The sequence below is a fragment of the Rhinichthys klamathensis genome, unplaced genomic scaffold (genome assembly GCF_029890125.1).
Source record: "Rhinichthys klamathensis goyatoka isolate OS25496 unplaced genomic scaffold, OSU_Roscu_1.1 h1tg000040l_1, whole genome shotgun sequence".
NCBI lineage: Eukaryota > Metazoa > Chordata > Actinopteri > Cypriniformes > Leuciscidae > Rhinichthys > Rhinichthys klamathensis.
Genome location: NW_026606587.1, coordinates 11,201,337 through 11,227,062, shown reverse-complemented (window position 1 = coordinate 11,227,062; position 25,726 = coordinate 11,201,337). Strand labels below are relative to the sequence as shown.

General features: G+C 37.4%; 1 protein-coding gene across 1 annotated transcript in view; it reads right to left on the bottom strand.

Annotated features, from left to right (window-relative positions):
- Nucleotides 1–4,161: 4,161 nt before the first annotated feature.
- The window catches only part of gfpt1 (glutamine--fructose-6-phosphate transaminase 1), a 39,202-nt gene continuing 17,637 nt past the window's right edge, over nucleotides 4,162–25,726 (bottom strand). Inside the window, exons 10-19 of the mRNA XM_056246857.1 lie at nucleotides 25,156–25,319; nucleotides 19,740–19,835; nucleotides 19,380–19,477; nucleotides 17,903–18,023; nucleotides 17,654–17,811; nucleotides 11,003–11,117; nucleotides 8,246–8,373; nucleotides 6,101–6,268; nucleotides 5,703–5,864; nucleotides 4,162–4,728 (exon numbers count right to left, since the gene is read on the bottom strand). Of these exons, the coding sequence (XP_056102832.1) occupies nucleotides 4,684–4,728; nucleotides 5,703–5,864; nucleotides 6,101–6,268; nucleotides 8,246–8,373; nucleotides 11,003–11,117; nucleotides 17,654–17,811; nucleotides 17,903–18,023; nucleotides 19,380–19,477; nucleotides 19,740–19,835; nucleotides 25,156–25,319 (1,255 nt within the window). The 3' untranslated portion in view covers nucleotides 4,162–4,683. The remainder of the gene's footprint in view (nucleotides 4,729–5,702; nucleotides 5,865–6,100; nucleotides 6,269–8,245; nucleotides 8,374–11,002; nucleotides 11,118–17,653; nucleotides 17,812–17,902; nucleotides 18,024–19,379; nucleotides 19,478–19,739; nucleotides 19,836–25,155; nucleotides 25,320–25,726) is intronic.

Below are 25,726 nucleotides of genomic sequence, written 5' to 3'. Positions count from 1 at the left end.
CTCATCTCCCATTCCCTTTAAAAGCAGTTGTGCTTATCCATGACGGATTCGCTATTTACATGACGGAATTTACAAGTGGAAAAACCTGGAGTAAATGCTCTTCCACTCCGTAAACATTAACAATAATCCAGACCGGCTTTCAGTCAGTAGTCTGCTTTATCACACACAAAGATTGATGATTTGGCTTGTTTTGGAACTATTGGCAGAGAAAAAAAGAGACAAACTGGCCAAATATGGTCTGAAACTCAAGTCATTAACCTCCTGTTTGTAGAACTGGTGTATAAAACATTACCAGTCGATCACACTATGAATCTGAATATCACCACAAGAGAAATCTTGCTTGTGATAATGTTGGTGTTACTGTATGGAAAGATGGTTGAACACAGTTTCAGAAATGTTTTGATAGGGCAAATTTTGTCTGGTGTATTCTCACTGGAAAACTGTTCGATTATTATCTTTTCGATGCTGATTTTAATCAATTATTACTTAAAAGGTAACAAGGCCACTGTAATATTTACATTTATGTTCCTGGCAGACGCTGCACCCAAAAGAAAACTAGTTGTGGCTGGATAAACAGTGAATTTAAACACACAATGGAGTTAAAGTGAGCTCAGACTTGGCAGTAAACTGACATTTTACCCAAACTGACCATATACAAAGTGGGTGGCATGCCAGTGATGTGTTACTGTGAGTGACAGACCATTGTAGGTTGGTTTTCTTTCTTTACACATTCGGTGAAGTTTGGGTTTAGCATCACACTCCCTGACCCACTTTCTGCTCTAGCCAATAAAGCAATCCAGTCATCAACAACAACGACGACACACACACTTTCAATCTATCCACACTGCCAAGATCCTTTGAGTCAGAGCTTAAACGTTTCTCTGCTCTTAAAGATTAATATTTTCAAAGGACAAACAGCTCATGTCATCAAAACGCTGGTTACTATTTGGCATCAAATGAGGGGAAAATAGAGTTAGTCTATCATAGTAAATCATAATACTTAAAAGTTAGCATAGCATTCTGCACAATTTTTTTACCCTTTGTGAAAATAAAATGACATTCAATAAAATTACGACAGACATGAAGAACTCGGTTACTAAAGATAATGTTAAAACAAAAGAAAACAAAAAAGATCAAGTAAATATTATTATTACTACTAAAGTATGGGAACTATATTTATCGATATCTGTAAACCACCATCTGGTCCCCAACTAGCTTTATGCTAAATTATATAAAAAATTTTTACATATAGAAGGTATTCTATAATTTTGGGTACATTTCATATAAGGAAAAAAATGCACAAAATAATCATATGCTTTCTCAATAAAACAACTCTTGGCTTCAGTTTGTATGTTTGATCAGTGTAAACTTATTTGTTAGTTGCAAAGCTTACTCATAAAAAAAAATCCTGTTGAATGCCATATGCCGTGTGATTACTTTAAGATCTCGAAGAAGTTATTTGATGATGTTTGTGTAAAATTCTCAGCAAAGTCACTAAGGACAAGATGTATATTTTTAATCATAAATCTACTTTAAAGATCATTTTGTTAGTTGATAGGTTGAAGAATATAATCCAAAACTGGCGGGTAACTTAGTTGGCGGGTAACTTGGTTGGCGGGTAACTTAGTTGACAATTTCACCATTTTGCCTCAATTTTAAAGGCAGGCTTTGTCTGGCCAACCAGAAGTTATTTTCTTGATCAGGTTAACCTCACATTTGAATATTAATTTAAAATAAAATCATAAAAATATTGCAAAACCATAACAATGTACCCAACATACTGTAGTTGACGGGTAATTATTACACTCCTTGACAATAGGTCACTAGAGATAAACTATAGAAAATTAAAAGGATATTTTCCACGTGTTCAAAATATCCGCCACAGAAAATGACATCACATGATGCTGGTCATTTGGTTTTGGGATAAACATTTTTATTTATTTTTCTTTTCAGGGGGGTGTTTGGTTAGTAACATAGTTGACAGAATTGTTGCGGAAATTAATAAAACGCAACATTTTATTTATAATAAAAAAAAAAAAAAAAAAATGTATACATTTAATGTGCATTGCCTGTTTGGTAACATGTCTGCAAAATTACAAACCTTATATAATGTGAAAAATGAAAACAGCTCACCTCCCTGAAAAAGAAGAGTTGCATGCCCTATTTTTCACCCTATTTCTGGAAAGTATTCTTTCCCACTGTACGACTTTGTACAAGCCAAAGTTGAATGAACGCAACCAGTGAGTTAGAAAGACAGAACGTTTTATTAACTATTTTGATCATAATTTTAAAATCTTGTACACACTGCCCAAACACATTATGACATGCTTTAACAAAAAAAAAAAAGGCTGGACAACTTGTACTACACACAAATGTGTGTGGACGGCAGACCTGATCTGGAACAAATAATCTACCACACAATCCTTTCAGGTGAAAAGATAAAGCTACACATATTTAAGATGCTATTGTAAAATCTTAAAGCAATGCAAACTAGAGCAATGCTAGTATTTTAGCCTGTGAAATACTTAAACCCCTTCCATGAGCTGGCATAACTTATATGTTTAGTTTTAGAATGTAATAAAAATATAAGCACAGAACTGTAATTGTACCTTCATAGTTATCGCCCCATATGACCCTTCTTCATCCTTTGGTTACATAACATTAATAGAAGATATTGGTTGCACTTTATTTTACATTACTTACCGAAGAAAGTACTGTAATATAAGGTAACTACATGGGTTAGGTTTAGGTTTAGGTTCATGGTTAATACCTAGTTATTGTATATGGGGAACAGGACTATAAAATAAAGTGCTCCCAAGAAATTTTTGGTTAATGCTTAGAACAGAAGTTTCAGATGATATAATCTTTATTTGTGTTGATTTTATGCACAACATATCAATGTAATCATGACATTTAAAAATCACAATATTTGAATTCAAAGGAGGTACATAAGCATTTTAATCCCAAATAATGTAGTATATAAAATATAACCCTTTTATACCCAATAAAAACAAAAACATAAGTGAAAGACAGAAGTAAACAAAATGGTCCCATGGTAACGATCAAAACTGACGGTGGCGTTGTATGGGGCAGGCGCTATGAAACATCATACTTTATGTCCTCGCCTGCGTCCTTTGGCAATATTACTGTAAACCGGAGACACACTCACAGTCTCCTTTGTAACAAGGCCTCTGAATCTCCCAAAATAAAGGAATCAAAGAATAGAAGCCATGCATATTTCAAGCACACGACTAAAGTGTTAACCTCAGAAACTGATTATAAATATGACACTCATACAGTAACTACAGATACAGTGTTGAGTCACCAAACGCAGTGAATCACTATCAATATCTGGGTTTAAAACATCCTTATGAACGGACTTTTTTGTGAGAACCAATAGGTCTATTAGCATTTGGTACTTTAAATACTACAATATTCAAACATTTCATTCTCTTCATCAAGGCCAGTAGATTCCCTAGTGCGAAATCAAACCTAACATGACCAAAAGCACATAGAAACTTCATTAAAATGTCGCCGCATACTGTAAATCAGATCATACATTCACGTCATATTTGACCCTTCATGCACATGCATCTACAGGGGTTGTAGTCATTTTACCTTCCTTTCCAGCAGGGATTTCATTAATTTCTTTGCAACCAGAATGAAGAAACCACTAAAGATAATAAAAATATGTATTCTAGGGTAACAGTAAGTCTCCATTTGCTATCATTAGATCATTCATTAAGCATCATGAACATTTTTTATAGCATTTATTAATCTAGGACCTAGGTTAATATTAAGAACCAAGATTAATGAATGCTAATAAAAGTACTGAACCTTATTGTAAAGTATTAGCCTACTATTTTTACAAACCATGAAAGTTATGTTTTAAATCATTGGATTGAGAAGACATGATCTCGAGACTGAACTCTAGTGGACATCAGCTTTGCTTTAATATCCAATTCAGATAAAAGCACAAATGTATCAAAGCTCCTAAATGCCGCTTTGTGCTCTGAGCAAAGGAGGGCAACTATGGAAATCCCTGTGGATATGAAATTCCCAGATGATCAGAGGTCATCCCGGGAAAAATATGCTGATCAGTAACAAGTGCATCCCCTTAAATAGCACACTATTAAGTTTATCCGGTTTGCTGCTAACTACCACTAAGCACTGAATGCAAACTGGAACGCCATCTTTGCTACACAAATGCATGTGTATTTGATGAGAAGCATCTAGATGTCTTTCTGGGACAATCTAAAATTATGAATAGAGCAATAAACAGCTGTAATAGAAGCGTGTTATAAGCCACACGGTGTGTGACATCTAGTGTCGCCACCCCATACCACGCCACCACTAAAAGACAAAAATAAATCACATTCCAGTCAACAGCAATGATATGAAGCCAGATTCATGCTCTGAGACGAGATACAGTTATAGGAGGAACACCTCAGGTTCTTTAGGACCGTTCGATGAAAGCTGGCATGTATAAAACTCATTGTCTTCATGTTTTGATATTCTGTACTTGCGCATATATGTATGTGTGTGTGTGTGTGTGTGTGTGTGTGTGTGTGTGTGTGTGTGTGTGTGTGTGTGTGTGTGTGTGTGTGTGTGTGTGTGTGTGTGTGTGTGTGTGTGTGTGTGTGTAAGAGAGAGTGTGTGTTTGGGGCATTGATCAGGAAGTGTTTACTCAACAGTCACAGACTTGGCCAGGTTTCTTGGGCAATCAACCTGTGTGCGACAAAAAATAAATAAAATAAATAAATAAATAAATAATTTTTAAAACATTTTTAAGATGCAATTTATTCCTGTGATGCAAAGCTGAATTTTCAGCATCATTACTCCAAGTCTTCAGTGTCACATGATCTTTCAGAAATCATTCTAATATGCTGATTTGCCGCTCAATAAACATTTCTTCTAATTATCAATGTTGAAACAGTTGTGTTGCTTAATATCTTTGTAGAAATCCTGAATTTTTTTTTTCAGGATTCTTTGATAAAACGTTCAAAAGAACAGCATTTATTTGAAATAGATTTTTTGGTCACACTTTAGTACAGGTCCAATTCTCACTATTAACTACGACCTTCGCCTCAAACTCCTAATTACTGCTTATTAATAGTTAGTAAGGTAGTTGTTAAGTTTAGGTATTGGGTGGATTGAGGGATGTAGAATATGGTCATGCAGAATAAGGCATTAATATGTGCTTTAGAAGTACTAATAAACAGCCAATATCCTTGTACGGTAATATGCATGCTCATAAGCAACTAGTTAAAAGTAAGAAATGGACCCTAAACTAAAGTGTTTTAAAAAATCAAAAGCCTTTACTGTCACTATTAAAAATGGCCTCCACAATCACCAGATCTCAATCCAATTGAGCACCTTTGGGATGTGGTGGAATGGGAATTTCGCATCATGGATCTGTTAGCAACTGTGCGATGCCATCATGTCAATATGGACCAAATGCTCTGAGGAATGTTTCCAGCACATTGTTGAATCTTTACCACCAAGAATTAAGGCAGTTCTGAAGGCAAAGGGGGTCCAACCCAATACTAGCAAGGTGTAGGGTGAATTCAGGGTAATTAGGACACATTTTGTATTTGAGATGACTTGGAAAAAGTGTCCCAATCAGCCTGAATTTACCGTAAATAGTAAAGTGGCTGGTGAGTGTATATCAGTGAGGGGAAACGAGCACTTGAGAGACTCACGTCGAATCCGCGCAGCACCGCGAGGTGGAAGGAGAGCAGCTGTAGAGGAATGACGCAGAGGATTCCCTGGAGGCAGTCCAAACAGTGAGGCACTTTAATGGTGCGACTGGAGTTGTTGATGGTCTCATAGTCCTCCTTATCGCAGATTACGATTGGACGGCCCTACAACAGCAACAACCATTGTCATATTAAACAGCAAAAACTGCAGAGATAACTAAGGCTGTACAAAAATAGCAAACTTTTTAATGATAGTCAATCTATTCCTTCTAAAGCCACGGGCATAGTACACACCTTATGAGCTTTTGTGTACTGAAACTTGGTTTACAACGCATTTAATCACTATTTTATATCTTGCAAGCAGTTGCAGGACATGCAAATTGAGTCTGAATGGCTCTTACCTGTCTTGCCACCACCTGCTGCAGTGCGTTTTGGCATTTGTTGTACGTATGGTCTCTCATGATGATCATTATGACAGGCATGAGTTTGTCCACTAGAGCCAGCGGCCCATGCTTCAGCTCTCCAGCTAGAATCCCCTCTGAATGCATGTACGTGATCTCCTTGATTTTCTAAATGACACAAACAAGAGCAATATCATGCTGCGTGAGAAGACTGGCTAGACAGGAACTATTAAACCAAACTAAAACAAAGACAAGACAAGACACAACTGTTACATAATCATAATTAGGGAAAAAATAGCTGCATCACATCTTAGGTTCAAATGCAGATTTTTGTGGTCAGAGTTGGCTATTGCCTCAATGGCAGTTTCCCCATCCTCACTTCCAGAGTAAGTGGGTTTTTTTAAACCAACAGTCAAATTGCTTCCTCTATTTATCTGCGGTTAAACTAAATGTTTATTTTCTTCCTTGTTCTTCCTTTCCTGATAAGACTTAAATGTACAGGTCTAATTATTCTTGAATGTAAAACAGCAGAGTATCAATCAGCGTAAATTACTCTCCAAACAGAACTAGAGCTATTCACTATGGAAGCTTGTTTCCGCCACAGAATGAAAAATAAAAAAGGTAATTGCGACTTTTTATCTCACAATTCTGACTTCTCACAATTGCGAGTTTACATCTCGCAATTCTGACTTAATTTCTCAGAAGTGCGAGATATAAAGTCAGAATTGCGAGATATAAAATCGCAATTGCGTGTTATAAAGTCAGATTTGCGAGATATAAAGTCAGAATTGATTGATATAAAGTCGCAATTGCAGGTTATAAAGTCATAATTGCGTGATATAAAGTCGCAATTGCGTGTTATAAAGTCAGAATTGCGAGATATAAAGTCAGAATTGCGAGATATAAAATCGCAATTGCGTGTTATAAAGTCAGAATTGCGAGATATAAAGTCAGAATTGCGAGATATAAAGTCAGAATTGATTGATATAAAGTCGCAATTGCAGGTTATAAAGTCATAATTGCGTGATATAAAGTCGCAATTGCGTGTTATAAAGTCAGAATTGCGAGATATAAAGTCAGAATTGCGAGATATAAAATCGCAATTGCGTGTTATAAAGTCAGAATTGCGAGATATAAAGTCAGAATTGCGAGATATAAAGTCAGAATTGATTGATATAAAGTCGCAATTGCGTGTTATAAAGTCAGAATTGCGTGATATAAAGTCGCAATTCGGTGTTATAAAGTCAGAATTGCGTGATATAAAGTCGCAATTCGGTGTTATAAAGTCAGAATTGCGTGATATAAATTTGAAATTGCGTGTTGTAAAGTCAGAATTGCGAGATGTAAACTATTCTTAGGGGAAAAAAGTTAGTCTTTTTTTCCCCTTAGAATTGCCCTGATAACTCGCAATTGCGAGTTTATATCTCACAATTCTGAGAAAAGATGTCAGAATTTCGAGATATAAACTCGCAATTGTGTGTTATAAAGTCAGAATTGCGAGATGTAAACTCGCAATTGTGAGAAACAAGTCAGAATTGTGAGATAAAACTCGCAATTCTGTCTTTTTTTCTCGCAATTGCGACTTTATATCTCAGAATTGCAACTATTTCTCAGAATTGCGACTTTATATCTCGCAATTGCGACTTTATTTCTCACAATTCTGACTTCATATCTCGCAATTGTGAGATAAAAAGTCGCAATTATTTATTTATTTATTTTTATTCAGTGGCGGAAACAAGCTTCCATAATTCACCTTCATGTCTTTCCAAACCTGTACTTTTACTTTATTCTGCAGAACATAAAATATATTTTGAAGCATGTTGGTAACCAGTTTTGGTGACCATTAACTAGTATGGATGGAAAAATATACTGAGACATTTCTCAAAAAATATCTTCTTTTATGTTCAGCAGAAGAAAGAATATGACGACAATTTTTTCATTTTCAAGTTAACTATCGCTTTTGTTCCACTTGCGCACACACACACAAAGTGTGAGAGCTATGGAGGAGGAAAATTAAAAGCTTTGTGTGAAGAACAGACCCAAAGTTAAGTCATTATTCACGATCATGTGGCTTCAGGAGACTTGAAACAGAAGTAGGAGTGGAGTGAGTGATAGATGGGTGAAGAAGAGGGATTGTGGTCTAACCAAAGCTCCCTCCAGACAGGTGGCGTAGTGGTAGCCTCGGCCCATAATGAGAACACTCTTCTGTTGATACAGCTCAGTTGCCAACTTCTGAATCTCGTCGTCCAGACTCAACACCTCCTTGATCAAGTCTAGAAAAAGAAACACAGTGTAGTAGCTTGTAAATTGTGCTTTTACACATTCACACATTAAATATTTAGTAAAGGTGGGAATCACAGGGTACCTCACGATACCGATATTATCACGATACAGCAATTCTCAGCAATAATCAATATATTGCTAGACAATCCTATAATGATACATCACTATAGCTGTCTATGAAAGCAACATGCCTGTGAAAAGGTTAAGTGCAGGTTTTCTCTCTTTATTAAAGTCCAAACTGTTAGAAAACAGCGCAAAATGTTTTTCAGTCTGTAAATTAGATTGAAAATTTTTTATTTACTTAAAAGTTTCAATGAAATCAGGGTGATGGCTTTGCAAGTGACCTTGCGTGTTCATGGTATTACCTGTGCACTTTACATTTACCAGGCAGTTATTGTATGCCGCGTACTCTGTCGATTTTGTTTTTCCCATCAAACATACAGTCGGCAACTAGTCATAGTTGGGGGCGTGGTCTGGCGTGGTGAGGGTGGAGTCGGCGGGGGGGAAAAACACTGCGAACATTGTGTGTATTTGAATGACAAAAATGTCGTATTGCGAGGCATTGACGCCTGCTGACCGGCAACGGTACATTGCAAAATTAACTGCAATAGGTTATGATTGCCCTTATTTAATTCAAAACTGGGTCAATGACCAACCAAATGGCCGGAGGTGTCGTTTCCAGACATATTTTGTTATCTGGTTGAATCTCAAGGTAAGACATCGCGGTAGCTGTAGGTAACATTAGCCTATAACTCAATCAACTTTCGTATATGTTGCATACTATAACTCCATAAAACCTTGTCACTTACCAATTGTACGTATGCTTCACTCCAAACTATTAATCCTTTGGTAAAACGGTGATCAGTAGTACGAAGTTGCCGAGGGACTGTGCTGACAGTTATCCCTAACTCACAGACTGCAGTCTTTATTGAGTGTAGACCTCGAACTACTCCATGGGTTCATGGCTCACGTCATTACGTAGCGATTGGCCTATCAAGCGAGCCTTCAGCTGATAACACTAATGTGAATGAGACATCCCTTATGAAAAACAACTATAGGAATCTTGTAGTATTTTAGGACAAAATATTATAGTAATCCTGTAGGAATACTATAGTATTTTGGGACATACTATAGAAGTACAATAGAGGTATTACAGAACATCACAGAAGTATTATACACTACTATAGAAATCTTATAGGATTACTATAGTTCTTTTTCGTAAGGGATGTAGACAAATCTGGCCCACTGCCTAATACGAGTTTAACACCCACTGTATCACACAGTAATCCCAAAAATTACAAGTCCCGGGAGGCTCACACCTTTTTTACCAACGGGTTTGTTGGGGTGGTTCTACACCACCAAATGCCAGGACTCTCATGTCTAATGAGATGCGATGTAAAGCCGTCATGGAGGGTAACAGACAAGCCACATAAGACCTGGATTGCAGTACAGGAGGACGGGGCCATCCTGACTGGTCACTGCGACTGTATGGCAGGGTATGTGGTTGATTATACTTATACTGATTCTTTATATGTGACACTTATTTGTATTAATACTGTCATTTGTACTACAACAAAGCCATTTCTCTACATTTTGTCCTCCTTTCCGGTTCTGTGTGTTTATTAGGAAGGATGTAGAACTTCAATTCATAATTTGTTTGTTTATTGGCAGTACAGAAAATGACACAGCAACTCTTCGGCATGATTGTCGGATGTATTTCAATTAGCGCCATGGCAATGTTTTCCCCCACGGGCTAAATTCACATCACATGACGGGGGGTTCCCAGGGGCGTTCCCAGTATGTATAAAAGCCAAAGTGGGTGCAGACTTTGGACATAAACGTGGCTGGGGCATCTATTTTAATTAATTAATGTAATTTTGTGTTTTGTTTTTTCCCTTTTACTGTTTGTGACTTAAAAATGGATGCAAGCTATAAACGAGCACAGTTTAACTAACTTGCAAGAATCTTTCCAAACTGCTGCTCTATGTACCACCACAATAGTTGAACTTAAAAGGAAACAACAGATATAATACCTGCTGCAGCACCCCTTGTGGCAAGACTGAGAATACAATACATACATGTGTACACATTTCAGAATATAACTATGTCATGTACTTGCATACACATGTTTTGGCCTGTAAATACAGTGACCAAAACATGCAAGCATTAATGACAGAATCAGCAGTTTTTAGCATGAACAGTAAGCTGGAGTGCAGGGGGATCTTTAGTAGCTGGCTGCCAACACATTCCCGAACTCATTGGCTTGGAAGCAGAACGAAAAATCCACAGAGGGAGAACGAAAGAACTGGAGAAAGGAGAGGGAGGGGCGCCCCAGCAGACACTTGTGGTCCAATAAAGACTTCCAACAGTGACTGAGAGAGCTGGCCGAGGCCATCTGCTCCTCCCTGCACACCAATCCGTGAACACACACACTTACACACACAGCGCTCTATCAGCAACTCGCCAAAATAAATGTACACAAAGAGCACAGGTGTACAAAAATAGAGCTTTAGAATTCATATATTGTGACTTATGACTGGGATCACATTAGAAGCCATTCTTGCAGAATGCCAGACAATACTAAAACATTCATTCACACACAGCTGTATTTGAGTTTACCTGGCAGCACTTTGAGGCCTTGAATGATTTCTCGCCTGCGCGGCTGCACTGAGATTCTATCATCACACATCAACAGGGCGAACATGATGAGAGCCACAAACTGACTTGTGTACGCCTGCAACAGACAAAACAAACAGAACAAAATAGACTTCATATGAGCTCAAAATGCAATTGGTTTGTATTGTTACATATGGTTGTCACTGTGTATTGACCCACAGTGGCCTGTAGTGCCGGAGACAGATCAGACATGAAACGATTTGTTATATTTATTGAATAATCCACAATACCCCACACCAAACAGGCAAACTAAGAATTAGAGTTTCTGTGGAACTCTCTCAAAATACAACTAATACATATTTACACACATTTCCCAGCTCGTGATTTTTCTTTTATATCGTTTTGCCTATATATTGATTCGAACACTTTTAAATGCATGTTTTAGTATTGCATAATGTAGTTAAATAATACAGTTTTTTGTCATTTTTTGCAGATCTGTGTGAAAGGGGACCGTTGTCGTCTGTACGTGAAATTTTTCAAAAACTTACAGTACATCGTTGTCGTGTAAATGCACCCTCGGATATTTTAATAGTGGCTTGAGTGTCCAAAGATGCATATTTAATATATAGGGCCTCTATCATTTAGAACTTTATGATCGGCATTCTACACCAGATCAAATGATAAAGCGAGAGAAATTGGGTTGCCAAAGACACTATATCATATTTCAGTCTGAGAGTATAGACTATATCATATTTCAGTCTTTTTTAAATAAAAATTATATATATATAATAATTCTGTTTTGGTTGAATGATTTGGACCAGGAAAAAGAGAAAGGAAAGGTGAATAACATTCTATCATCTTATTTGTCTCCTTGTCCCCATCTCTCACACGCGCCTTTGATCCCAAAGCCTCTGTGGTTATAAATCACTTTAACGGCATTCCTCAATGCATACGTTGTCACATTACATGTCTAACTGTAATCCAGCGCCATGCCATCATCTTTCAGAGCATATTAAAGCCACTCTCAGTCAAATATGAAGCACATTTATAAAGCATTCAGGACGTCTGACAACATGCTCTGGCTCACTTAAAGTTCTGCGAGTTCACGCAAGATATTTCCAGTGACGGTAGAGGAGCCATGGACAATACACCCACCCTAACAAATCACTAACACATGAGAGCTGATCCATGGACATTACTGTGTCGATTATTATTTGCAGATGCTCTTCATCTGTGAAGGTTCACTACCTGCACTAAATCTGAGGTTAAGTAGCTTGGTTAAAGGTGTGATAGTAATTAGGGTTGACAGATTGATCTGGTTAAGTTGCTAGAACTCATTAAACCAACAACCTTTTTGTCTTTAACCAATTTACCAGCACCCCAATCCATAGTAATCCAAACCCTCTGCAAGTTTTGTTGAAACTAAACAAACCCAAACCTGTAAAACTGAACTTACACATAAGAAGAAAGACAAACTCAAAACAAGTCATTTTGTTTGGTCCCAGTGGATTCAGGTCAAGTAACGGAGCTCTACTTTGCACTTAGGTCTACTACCTTGCATGCATATATGCAACATTTGAGTCACTAAAGCGTAGTCTTGCTGACTAAAAAGGCTGAGAGTCCCATTTGGGACCAAATCATAGTATAAAAGTTTGTTTTCTCCAGTTGTCTCCAATACAAACAAACATTCTGGATTTTGCAATGCTATGTGCAGAGCTAAATGCGCTCGACATATGTGCATGCATATGATGGAGCTGACAACCCGTAAAGAGCTTATGTGTAAAGTAGTCAAAAAAGCAGCCGTAATCCCTCAGTCACAGACACAAACAAAGATCTGTCCTTTTTAAGGTCGCATCTTGTGACATCATGTCCTGTTTTTAGTTTGTTTACGTCATTGGTCCGTGTTGTGTTCATATTTCAGTCGGACCAGAGTTCGTTTGAAAGCAGACCAAGACCCATCTGTTCAGCGGTCTCGGTCCACTTGTTTGGTGCACTCCAGGGTTCAGATGGCTACGTTCACACTTATTCAAATGAACCGCACAGACCAATCGCTCCAGAGTTTGTTTTAATCGAATCAAACCAGCCAAATGTGAACACACCCTAAAAGAGCCGTTGACACTGACAGTGATTTGCAGTGACAAAGTGAACAGACACCAAAAAGGACAATCGTTTGGCAGGACTACCAATGGGAGTGCAGGAAGTAATCCGCCGATTACTGATACAGTTGGGATACCATTGCAAAGTTCCAGTTCTACTTATTTCAGTAGTAGCAGAAAAGGAAAAGATTTCAGCGAGGGAAGGGCAGAGCATCAATAAACTTTTAGGGGAACACTGATGTTAAGTATGGAATCTTGAAAGAAAGTGGCCTTGTGGAAAAGGGAGGACTGCAATCACAGCAAAATCAGGCAAACCAAGTAATATGTCAAATCTACATCAAATATAGAAGCTCACAAGATGGGCTAGGCACGAGCTTACAGGCTGCAAGCTGTGCGGCAAAATGGTGTATATTGGTGCAAGTGGAAAAAACAGTTGGAGGGTATCTGTTGCCTGGAAAAAAAGATGACTGCAAAGCGCAAACACGTTTGACCGGCAGCTTAATATTACGTATATGATGTTTTGAAAATGAGGTCAAAAGAGTCAGGAAAAGAGAACTGCCGTATACTAGACACTTCCATTTTTCAGTCAGCCGAGAGTTGTCTTCTCCCCCAAACTTAAACTTCCCAATTATTACAGCTGAAACCAGGAGCGCAACACTCAAAGTAGTTGTGGGTGTGGGTTTAGAGGTTCCCATGAGGGACGGCTCTGGTGCTGTGTAGACATGGGTGGATAGAGCAACTGCATGCATCTGTGGAGCAATTCAACAATTCTCAAAGGTCCTGACATTTTAAAAATGTGGTTTAAGGATAATTTAGACGAGCAAGATGGCCAGAAAACTTTTGACTTGAGAGAGGCATGATTGTGCATGTTTGGTGGGTGTTCTGCAAAAACACCCACTAAAGTCCTGTGCTGACACTTAATGCCCCATATCTGGAAAAACAGGAATCTGGAACCAAATGGTAGGAGGATAAAAGAACGGATAGATGGATTTCTACTTTCATTGATGGATAGATGCGAAAGTCAGAGTGTCATTCTTTTTGTGATGAGAGTTCCAGTTGGGAAACAGCTTCCCGAATGATCATGGTGTTTTGTAATCCCTCCGAAGAGAATTCATTTGAGACTCTTGAGAAATGATTACAATGACAATGCACCACAGGAAAGAGACCACCATTTTACAGCGCAACAAAAGCCACTTTTCCACCATCCGGCCAAACCGTTCTCATTGATTAACCGTTCCATTCAGTGCCGATCTGGTTTCATTTTCCACTGTGGGGCTGATATCAGAGCTCTTTGGAATGTAATACAAATGTGTCACTCATTGCCCTGGTACAGTAAGGATTTACAGATGATATGAGATGAGGATGATCAGATATTTCTTTAAAAATTATTAACTTGCGTTAACTTCGCTCAAATAGTGCACTTGGCCAGCTACAGAGAAACTGGTAGCCAGGCAACAGACAAGTGACCGATCCTGAGTGGTAACGTCACGGTTTGTAATCGTGCCATGCCGAACTGAGCTTAAGTGGAAATATAACCGGAACCATTCCTTACCGATCTTAGAACCATTCGTACCGATTGTGAAAAAGTGCCTAAGTGTCAAATTCATGTTCATAGAATTTGAAAAATAAGTAAATACAGTAACAAAACACAACAGAATCTTAATTTATCACCACACGACCAGGGCCGATGGAACTGATTTCCGGTAATTTTACTTCCTGTCACCTCAGACTGGCATCATGAACCTTTTACCAGGACAGACAACCCCAGGAACCTCACTCAAGGAGACAGAGGTGATGGTTCATGGATCACTTCTTGGAAGTAGCAAAAACCCAATTACCAGGTTTTCACCTTAATCACAACATAATTGTATGTTTATCAATAACATAACCAGTAATCTTGGATCTGCAAAAGTGGGCATCAATGCCAGAAAGGAAGTAAATAAGATTTTAGCAGCTGACTGTGCAGGATTAACAAATACTAACACCATCTTTGGAGTAATATGAAAAGGGTCCATTTCATACTGACTTTAATACGACCTAACGAACAATCGGTTATAAGATCTATGCATATATTCACTGCTATGTGACTATAAATCCAATATAATACCTATAAATACATTTTTATGGTAAGAAGGGGGGGTCGTTCCTTTTACAACTATGTAACACCTGGTCATTAACAACCTTTGAGTGTTTCTTAAATCACAACCACATAATTCTTTTTGAAAACAGAAACAATTAAACAACAGATGAGGGTTTGATTCACAACTGTAGAGTCCTGCGTTTCATTTGAAACCTGGAACACATCGAGGGAGTCTGTAACATATCATTTAAACTCATCGAAAATGGCATGCCCAGAAAGTAGAACTAAATACCAGTGCAGGATTTTGCCAGATGTCCTGGCTCCTCACCCTCATTATTTTACTCTGATACTTATATAAGCAATTATATCACCTAATTCAGCCTGCAGGCATCCATGTTTCTATCCTAATGAAGCTCTATTATAAATCGATTGGAGCTCTTGTCTTTCTTGCATGACATGTTGTTAATAGTAAAAAATTACAATCATCTTCCTTTAAAGAAGGGTGAAGGAAAGTAGGGGTAGAGAAAGGCTGCAGCAGCAAGAGTATGAATAGTGCAGTCTAATATGCATTCATATTTCTTCTCTCCGTATTAATATCTCTTATCCAGCCAAATCCAGCTGCTCCCCAGACTCAAGATTCCAAAAACAGCTTTTTCTTTTCACATATTTGATGTGACTTCATTTGACTTGTATGCAGTGGCCGAAGCAATAGAACAACGCTCTAGATCTATTGAGCTGTAGTGTTAATACGGGAGACATCTTTTTTTCTTGTGCTTTTAATTCTCTGTAACTTGTTTGTGTGTTTTTTTCCTTTTATGTACAGCAGTTTGGCCCAACCAGGGTTGTTCTTCTCTTGGGTATAAATAAAAGTTTGAATTACACTGATAATAGTGAGAGTTTTAGAAAGTGGTCTACACAATAATCAATTCCCTTATCAGTCCAACAAATAGAAGCCTGTATATATAAATATACATAATTTAAATTTGCAGCAAACTACTGAATGCAACTTTAATAAAAAAATAAAAAAAGACAATTATCAAAACTTGAGAAATTTATGTTCATTTATTCACTTCGAAAAATAATGGATAACCAAGCTCCATGTCTACTCTAGCACTACTGCAATATAGGGCTGTGCATTGACACAAATTTCACAATTCGATTCGATTTACTTAGATATCAGGATATAAATCAGATACAGAATGATGTGACGGCAGCCACATTACAACGGTGCCAGTGCGCTCATCACACACCAGCTAGAGGTGGAGAGACTGATAGAGCCAATTCAATTGATGGGGATAATTAGGAGGCAATGATTGGCAAGGGCCAATGGAGGGAATGTGGCCAGGACACCGGGGTACCCCTACTCTTTACGAGAAGTGCCATTGGATTTTTAATGACCACAGAGAGTCATTAAGAGAGTCAAGAGTAACAAAGCTTATTGGGATTTATTGGATGAGAGACGCACTAAAATGTTCCATTCATTCATCAACTGAAAACAGCATTGACTAAAAGATTGATTCTTGGGATTTAAGAATCAATATCAATTCATAAAAATGAGAATCCATTCAAAGATAAATGTATATTTTTTACTCAGCCCTCCTGAAACCATATTGAACAAATTGGTTTCTTGAACAGATCCCCCTGGCTATGGGATAGCTGCGGGTAATAGGCCAATTTAAAGCACATAATGAGGGTTGCCATGTGGGACGTTCATTTGGTCATGCAAAGTGAGTGGTTAAAAGAATCTGTTGTAAAGACCATTGGATGCTAGAAAATTGGTGGAAATGGGTTGGAGAATGGTACGAATTATGAGGGGGTTTGTAGGGGGTCTGACATCACTAATTAAGGCTTGAAATACCCAAGTGTTAACAGTTTTAATCCTACATGCGACATATGGAACATTTCAACACTGTTTTCAAACAGCATTTCAGTAACCTAAAAAGTTAAGATTACAAGAAAAAGTCAGTGTGTGTATTTTCAGAGGCTTGTGAACAGAACAGGAAATTCACCCGTGGCCTGCTTGAGCATTAGTACCAGTATCAGATGGTACACAGATAAAAACAGAACTATCATTATTTACGACTGTATTATAAATTTAAGTAAATTGGTTACAAGTGTAATACAATTAATTACATAATATGAGAATTGATTTATTGTCAATTAATCACATAGGGTCAAAAGTAAATAAATACCTTAAAGTTTTTAGTCAAGTTATATATATATATATATATATATATATATATATATATATATATATATATATATATATATTTATATTTATATATATATATATATATATATATATATATATATGTGTGTATGTGTGTATAATTATTGTTATTAAATTTATAATTAGTGCAAATTAATTGCACTTAATAAACATGTTAATTTGACAGTCCAAAATCTCTTTTTTTTATGACAGATGACAAAAAAAGTACTTGATAAATTAAGAAACAAACAAACAAAAGCAGAACCCACCTTGGTGCTTGCCACACCAATTTCTGGGCCAGCGTTGATGTGAACGCCACAGTCTGTTTCCCTTGAGATGGAGCTGCCCACAGTGTTGGTGATGCCCACCGTCAGAGCGCCTCTCTCCTTACAGTAGCGCAGAGCCAACAGACTGTCTGCAGTCTCTCCTGAACACACACACACACACATCAGAGTTCAGAAACCTGCCTTTCCCCAAAAACACAATACACAGCTTCACATACAGAGACACAAGCTAACCTGACTGACTGATGAAAAAGCACACATCATCTCGGAAGACAGGCGTGTTTCGGTCCAGGAAATCACTGGCCAGCTCCACCATGACAGGAAGTTCAGTCAGTTCTTCCAGTACCTGACGAGTCTAAGCAGGAAACAGAACCAGCAGGAGCCAGTTATTATGTCCTAATCAGACATGACAATAAATAATAATAAAAATAAAAATAAATAAAGATCATATATGTCATATCTTATAATTTTATTGTTTTTACTCTGAAGTCCACTTATGACTTAATCAGGCCTTTCTGCAGCTATTGTTTGTAATCAATGTAGTAGTGTATGAAATCACATTCAAGCCTTTTGGTCAACACAGTGAATCTGAGTAATCAACTTGAACCCATCACAAAATCTGAGTTGTGAAATCAATCGCCCTCATGCAAAATTCCACATCCAGTTGATTTCTATTGAAATTACTGGATTTCTCCCGCAAAAATTCAAACAAAGGTAAATGAGACTTTTTGTAAATTCCCTCTTTGCAGGTAAAATGAGTAAAAGCAGGTCAAATAATATTCTGCGCTTCCCCATCTTTGCAAAGCAGCCCATTTACATATCATTATAATGTTTTTGCAGTTTAGTGTCAGTAGATGAACCTTTCAAAATGAGGTGGAAAAGTTTTGAAAGTATCTTAAAATGTTTCATATTAGCACACTGAACTCTAACTTCAAAAGATCAAGGAGAAAAATGTATTTCTCCTAATACGACCCCATTTAAAAGCTGGACTTAAACTTGTACATGTCTCTGTGGGCCCTTCACACCTGACATTAACATGCGTTTCATATCCAGACAGTCTCCAGCTGGATTGCATTGTGTCACCTCGGATTCCAAGTCTCCAATGTGATCGGATTCAAATATTTCAAAATTATTTATTTTGTATGACAGACAATAAATAAGAAATCTAGTCTACTGCGTTTTCCTACTTAGAAGCTGTCTGTGAAGATTCAGCAAAGATGGAAAACTCACACACAAAGAAAGGCATATTTTATAATACTTTTCATAGTTTACTTTCTTTGTTTAACAATTTGGACTAATGATTTATTAGCCAGTACTGTTAAACAAAGAAATCCAATAAAGATTGTGAAAAGGTGATGTTCTCAGCCCGCGGTCATGTTAAAAAGTCCCGCCACTGTCAATCATTATGCAAATTATCGGGGAAACAGAAAAACGTATAACAGCCGATAATTAAGAAATCATTTATATTATATTGACATTTCCGCCATTTGCGATATATTGGTTGCTCACTAAATTAAACTTTTAAAACCAAATGTTTTCATGAATGAATTAGCATGTACAACTCTGTTGAATGTTGTTAGAATCTGTCCCTGAATAGGTTCCGAATGTGTCGTCACACTGTGTCTTCATTGCGTGATCCATTTTGCTGGAAACCCAAAATAATGTCAGGTGTGAAGTGGGCCTGTGTTTGTTAGTTTAGTGATGTACATACTGCAACTCCAGCATGGTAACTGGTCCCACAGGCGATCAAAATGAGCCTTCGACATCTCTGGATCTCTTTAATGTGGTCTTTCAGCCCTCCCAAGGTCACTGCACACACACACAAACGTACGTTAAGAAAATCCAGTACAAATCAGCCAGTTCCAGTAAACTTGCTACTAAGCATTCAACTGAAATCTGATTCATTGCTCATGAGTCCAGTAAAAAAAAACATAAACATCTGGAAAATGTTTAGAAATACATACACCTCTTAAATCCATGTAATTGTTTCTAAGGAATTGTAAATTCCTTAGAAACTTTACCCACTTCTGTTCTGGAAGTGATTCACTGATCTGAGCACAGCTGGGCTCACCTGTGTTGTTCTCAAAGTTCACTCTTCCTCTCATGGTGTTGACCACTGACTCTGGCTGCTCAAAGATCTCCTTCTGCATGAAGGAACTGAAGTTTCCTGGTTTTAAAGAAGAACCAGAGTGATGTTAGCAAGTGGTAAACTACATTAGAACATCTAAGAATACTGTGGTGAAGCATGAGACGGAGTTCATTGGGTTGTGTTGAGTGAATTGTCATATTTTTGAGGATATATCATCTGGAACTGTTCTCGTCTCAAATGGCATCCAGGAGGCGTTATAAGCCAGGACTGAATAACTATTATCATAAGTTGCTGTTTACAGACAGTCTCTTTGACAGGATTAAGAGATTTTAGCCACTGACAGCGGTCAAAAACAAAGCCCTTAATGTTCTGCTCAATTACAAACTGCTCATTAATTATTTTCTCACGAAATTATTGAGAAGCACAGCAGGAATGCGAGAACAACTTTGAGGGAATGCTATACCCCGAAATTTAGGTCATGAGAATTTTTTTTTTTTTTTTTTTTTTTTTTTTACAATAAGCCAGATGAAATGTAGGGGGTGAGGAGAAAGGGGGGGAGGAGTGGATGGAGGGATGGAGGAGGAGCAAAAAAGGAGGAGAAATACACAGCAATGCACATCTGAAGTGATGTACTGCCCTCTGGTGGCAGGAGACCAAGTTGCACATTTGTTCTCTGACACAAGGTAGAGTTGTTGTATCCAACACAAGTCAGGGTGCACAGGTTTTCATCATTTCACTTAAAAGGTAGAGTGGACCGGACTGTATAGCGAAACTAAAAGCTGCTTTTTGACATGTAGGTGCAGTTCTCCCTGACAGGAACTACCAGGACGGATACATCTAAAGAGGAACCTCAGCTGTATACAACCACAACCTTTTTTCTAACGACAGCTTTATGAAACATGCAGTTCAGATGTTATAAATGACAGTTATAACATCACAATGTCAGTAAGGGATCAAATAAAGAATTACCACTGTAAAACGTCCTGAACAAGACGTGGTTGCGAAGGTGTATTGTATGTTTTATATTTAATATATGATGAATTATGTCTCAAGACACTTTCTTTTTCAAGAAGCCGTTTTACTCAGATATACGTAACAATAGGGAAGAAAATACTAATACAACTTTCGTTTCATGGTGACTTTAAAACAAAACTTATATATTAATACAAGTGCACAAGACATGAATGACATTTCTAAGATGCATTTGATTAATATAATTAAAAAATATTAAATTAATTAAATTAAAGATTCATCTATGACTGGTGAAGAATTTCATCTGTAGGGCCATTTTAAGTTTTATTTTTTCCCAAATTCTGTGTTTTCTGCATTTCATTTTAATGTTTGATTCCATTTTAATAATCCAAAAAGGATGACTAATGTACTGAATTCATAAAAAAAAAAAATACACACACATATACATACATATATATACCGGTATACATATTAGGGCTGTCAAACGATTAATCGCATCCAAAATAAAAGTTTGTGTTTACATAATATGTGTGTGTACGGTGTATAATTATGTTTAATACATAAATACCCACACATGCATGTGTATTTAAGAAATATTTGCATGTATATACTGCATATAGACTGAATGTAGCCTATATATAATGTATATTTTATATAAATATAAACATTTTATATATAAATAACATATTTTTCTTAAATATATACGTGTGTGCATTTATATACAAAATAATTATACACAGTACAAACATATATTATGTAAACACAAACTTTTATTTCGGATGCGATTAATCGTGATTAATCGTTTGACAGCCCTAATATATACACATACATATATATATAATCAAATGAATGAATAATTTAATTAATCTTTTAAAATGTCAACAATTTCTTTGTTTAGCAAACGTAGTGCCGCACAAGGGTTAACCATTTAAATTAAAATCTTTAATTAGTTAATTCTCTTTAACCTATATTTAACTGACAAGAGTACAACGAAAAGATTTGCAATGTTTTCACTGGCCTATTAAACAAAATTGGATTTGGATTGCTGCAACATCACTAGTTTGTCCTTAAACAACCTGAAAACAACCCATTTTAACCCTGCAAATGTGGGTCACACAGGGTGCGGCTGTTTCATATCCAATCATCTGTGTATTTCTCCCATGACATTTCTGTAATACGAGTTTATTCTCATATAACCAGACTGTTGAATATCAGCATAAAGGGCCATTCACACCAAGAATGATAACTATAAAGGTTTATCAATCGTTTAATTCTATGAGAATAGGGAAGTCCTCAACAAAATGATAACGACACAGAAGAATGACAACTGTTTTTTTTCAGCTGATGAACGATAAAAACATTGACAGACAATCAGAATCCACCCAAATTTGAAGAGCTCAGGGACTTAAAGCGGTCGATGGCAAAACTGTAGCATGCTTATTATAATAAACAAAGTTGTCGTCCATTGATGTGAGTGCTAATACAGTTATCATTATAGTTATTGTTCTTGGTGTGAACGGGCCTGAATTCTGATCATATTCTTGCCTACCAACTGAAGTGACATGTTTGCAGGCTTGGCATATCTGTGTTTTTAATACATTAACGGTAATAAATTAATGACTAACAGAATTTAACTCATAAAAAAAAAAAAAAAAAAAATTTATATACAGTATATATATATATATATATATATATATATATTAGTGCTGTCAAACGATTAAAATATTTAATAGCGATTAATCGCATTAATGTCATAGTTAACTCGCGATTAATCGCGCATTTTTATCTATTCTAAATGTCTCCTGATTTCATTTTGTCCCATTATTATTTCTCATTTAATTCTCTTATAAACATGGAAAAGTGGATCGGCTTGCTTTGTGCAAATGTTTTTTATTGAAAACAACATTGGCATATACTGTGTTCAATTTCACACTAACATTCTCACTTGGAGCAAATAATCTCTCACACAATGTAACACTGTCCATCAATAAAAGGGTGAAAGAAATACTGACGAGGTCCTGATATTGAGAGGGGGCGGAGAATTCGCATCAGCTGTGTGTGTGTGTGTGTGTGCTTGGCCATCATCAAGCGGTATTTTAGACTGGACGTGCTGCGATGATGATAGCTCAGTTCACAACGACAAAACACACAGATCACTTTGGTCTCGTCAATGGAACCATTTGGCAACTTTTTAAAAGTAAACTTTCCATTCAGAATCTTATTGGCATCCATTTCGGCGTCTCGCGCTCGTCATCCACTCAAAACGTAACGTTAACCTACTATTTGGCCGGCTCGCAAGCCCAAACAAGTGTGTGCGGCGTGCCTGTTGTTTTGTTTCCGGTCTAGCTAGATCCGACGAAGCAACAAAACGTTGCGTGCCGCGTGCCGCGTGCCGCATGCCCCATGCCACGTCCTGTTACAAAAACATGTGAAAAAAACGACAAAATTTGCTAGGCCAAAAAGACTGTTAATCGTGCGATAAAAAAAAAAATGTACGCCATTAAAATGTGACAGCCCTAATATATATATATATATATATATATATAAAAAAATAGGCCATGTACACATGGTATTTGTAGTCCAGAATGTGTGAGTTGTACTAATGACAATTCAATTATTTATAATTAATTACTTAAAACCTTTTTCCTGAAAAGAGACATGAACTTCGCAAACAATGTTAAATCTATAGTGCTTCCCCTGAAAGATATTTGATCCAGTTTGGATATATATATCATTTATAATACATGTTAATTTTTCTCAGGGGAAAAGGAAATCTCACAACTAATGCTGTAAACTATAAGGGGAACCCTGTAAAACCCTATTAAAGTTTAAAGTTAACAACTGATATGTGTACAAACATTTTAATTGCAGGCAGGTTTTATAACAATAAAGCTCCTCTCTAGAGTTATTTAATTTAATTGACTAACAAGTAATGATCATTGAATGGCTTTTCTGAGGTAAATGTAACATTATGTAACATTGTTTACAATCGGTTTTACTGAGGTATATCCACGGTTCACTGACTGAGTGATGACATGAGACATGATATATAGAGATGCACCGATTGATCGGCTGGTGACCGGAATCGGACGATTTTCACGTGATCGACCATGATCGGCGACCGGCCGGTCAGTCTGACATGCCGATTTTATGCCGGTCAAATGCACTCGGGCGCCGCATGATTAACATCGCGCAACATCAGCATTACACATGCACACGGAACACACATGTAGGAAACCTTGTGAATTAGACCGTTTCACACCGCAAGCGAGAGCAGCGGGGTTTTTTTTTCTTCGGCGTGCATGTTAATCAATGAGTGCATTCACACCGGGAGCAGGAGCAGTGCGTAAGCGTCAAGCAGGAGCGTCGCGTGAGCAACAGTGAAGCGCGGGTTTCAGCGCCAAGTCTATTCTGCTCGCGCTCAATTAAAGTGAAAGCATACTTTTGATGGACAAAACAAATATGATTTCACCCCAAAAGAGTCTGCAGAATTTGCACGTCTGGTGTGTTTTAACAAAAAGTAGCCAGGCTATGTCAGAAAAGAAAATTAAGACTCAAAAATATTTATAGAAAATAACTTGTTTTTATTCCCAATCGTTTCTCTGCACATGCTCCACTTGTCCTGTTTAGCCTGGCTGGACATGTGTCAGAGAGAAAAACTGTTTGAGAAATATAACTTGTCATTGATGTACAAGTGATTGCAATAGGCTTGTGTGTGTGTGTGTGTGTGTGTGTGTGTGTGTGTGTGTGTGTGTGTGTGTGTGTGTGTGTGTGTGTGTGTGTGTGTGTGTGTGTGTGTGTGTGTGTGTGTGTGTGTGTGTGTGTGTGTGTGTGTGTGTGTGTTGAGAAATATATACTGCAAGGGTAGGCTATATTTATTTTATTTTTATTTGTTATTTATATATTATTTTATTGCCATTACCTGTTTTCATACAAAAGTTTAGTTTGCTAAATATATCAATTTTTTTTTGTTGGATATTGGATCTGAAAAGGAAATGGTTCTTCCATAACACTGCACTTTAGATGTGTGTGGATTTCCCACACCAGGAGTAATTTATATAGTCCTATTCTATAGCGATTATCTGTAAAAAAAAATGTTCTATGCAAAATGTTCTATTAAAGAGAAGATAGAAAATAAATATTTGTGTGTGCTGTAAAGTGGTTTAAAAAAAGGAAATCGGAATCGGCTAAAATCGGTATCGGCAGGTCAAACTCAAGAAAAATCGGAAATCGGAATCGGCCTAGAAAATTGTAATCGGTGCATCTCTAAATTTCTCTAAGTTCTACGGTGTCTTTCAACATCCCTTCTGGTGCTCATTCATGTTTATTTCCTTCTATAAACAGTAAAGAGGAAGAGCCAGTCAATCATGTTGGAACTGGGGATTTCAATCAGCTCTTGGCATTTTTTGCATGCATCTGTGCTTACCCTTCATGATCTGCTGCAGTTCCATCTGAAGGGTCTGGATGGCGCGGGCCGGATGGTCTCCCGCGGTGCGCTTGATCCGATGAATGGAGAGACGACCGTCACTCACTGCCGCAATATCATCGTCCTCGAGGAAGATGACCTGATTGGTGTGCTCGATGACAGCACTGCAGTGACAAAAGCACAGACATATGAATACCAAGTTCATCATGAAACTCTAGATGGCGCAGGCTGAAGGGTCCTTAACGCGATCCTGCTGACAATCCCACTACAAACTACACGGCAGACGCTGATTGGTTCCTGTTGCATCTGTAGCCGACTAGCTTTCTGCTTAACATTCAAAAAGTAGATCGATGTTGCTGTAGCAGTTTACAGCACGCTTTCAGAGTTCCTCTGAATCCCTCCACCTTCCCCAGCTCCACCTGTATATTGTTTTATTTATATATGCTATTTGTGCAGAAGCAGCATGTCTTATATGCTCACAGCAGCATGTATGTACCGGTATGCGGAGTAGCAAGTTTCTGTACTTGCTCTGCAGCATAGCAGATCTATTCCGCCATTAACACAGTCAAAT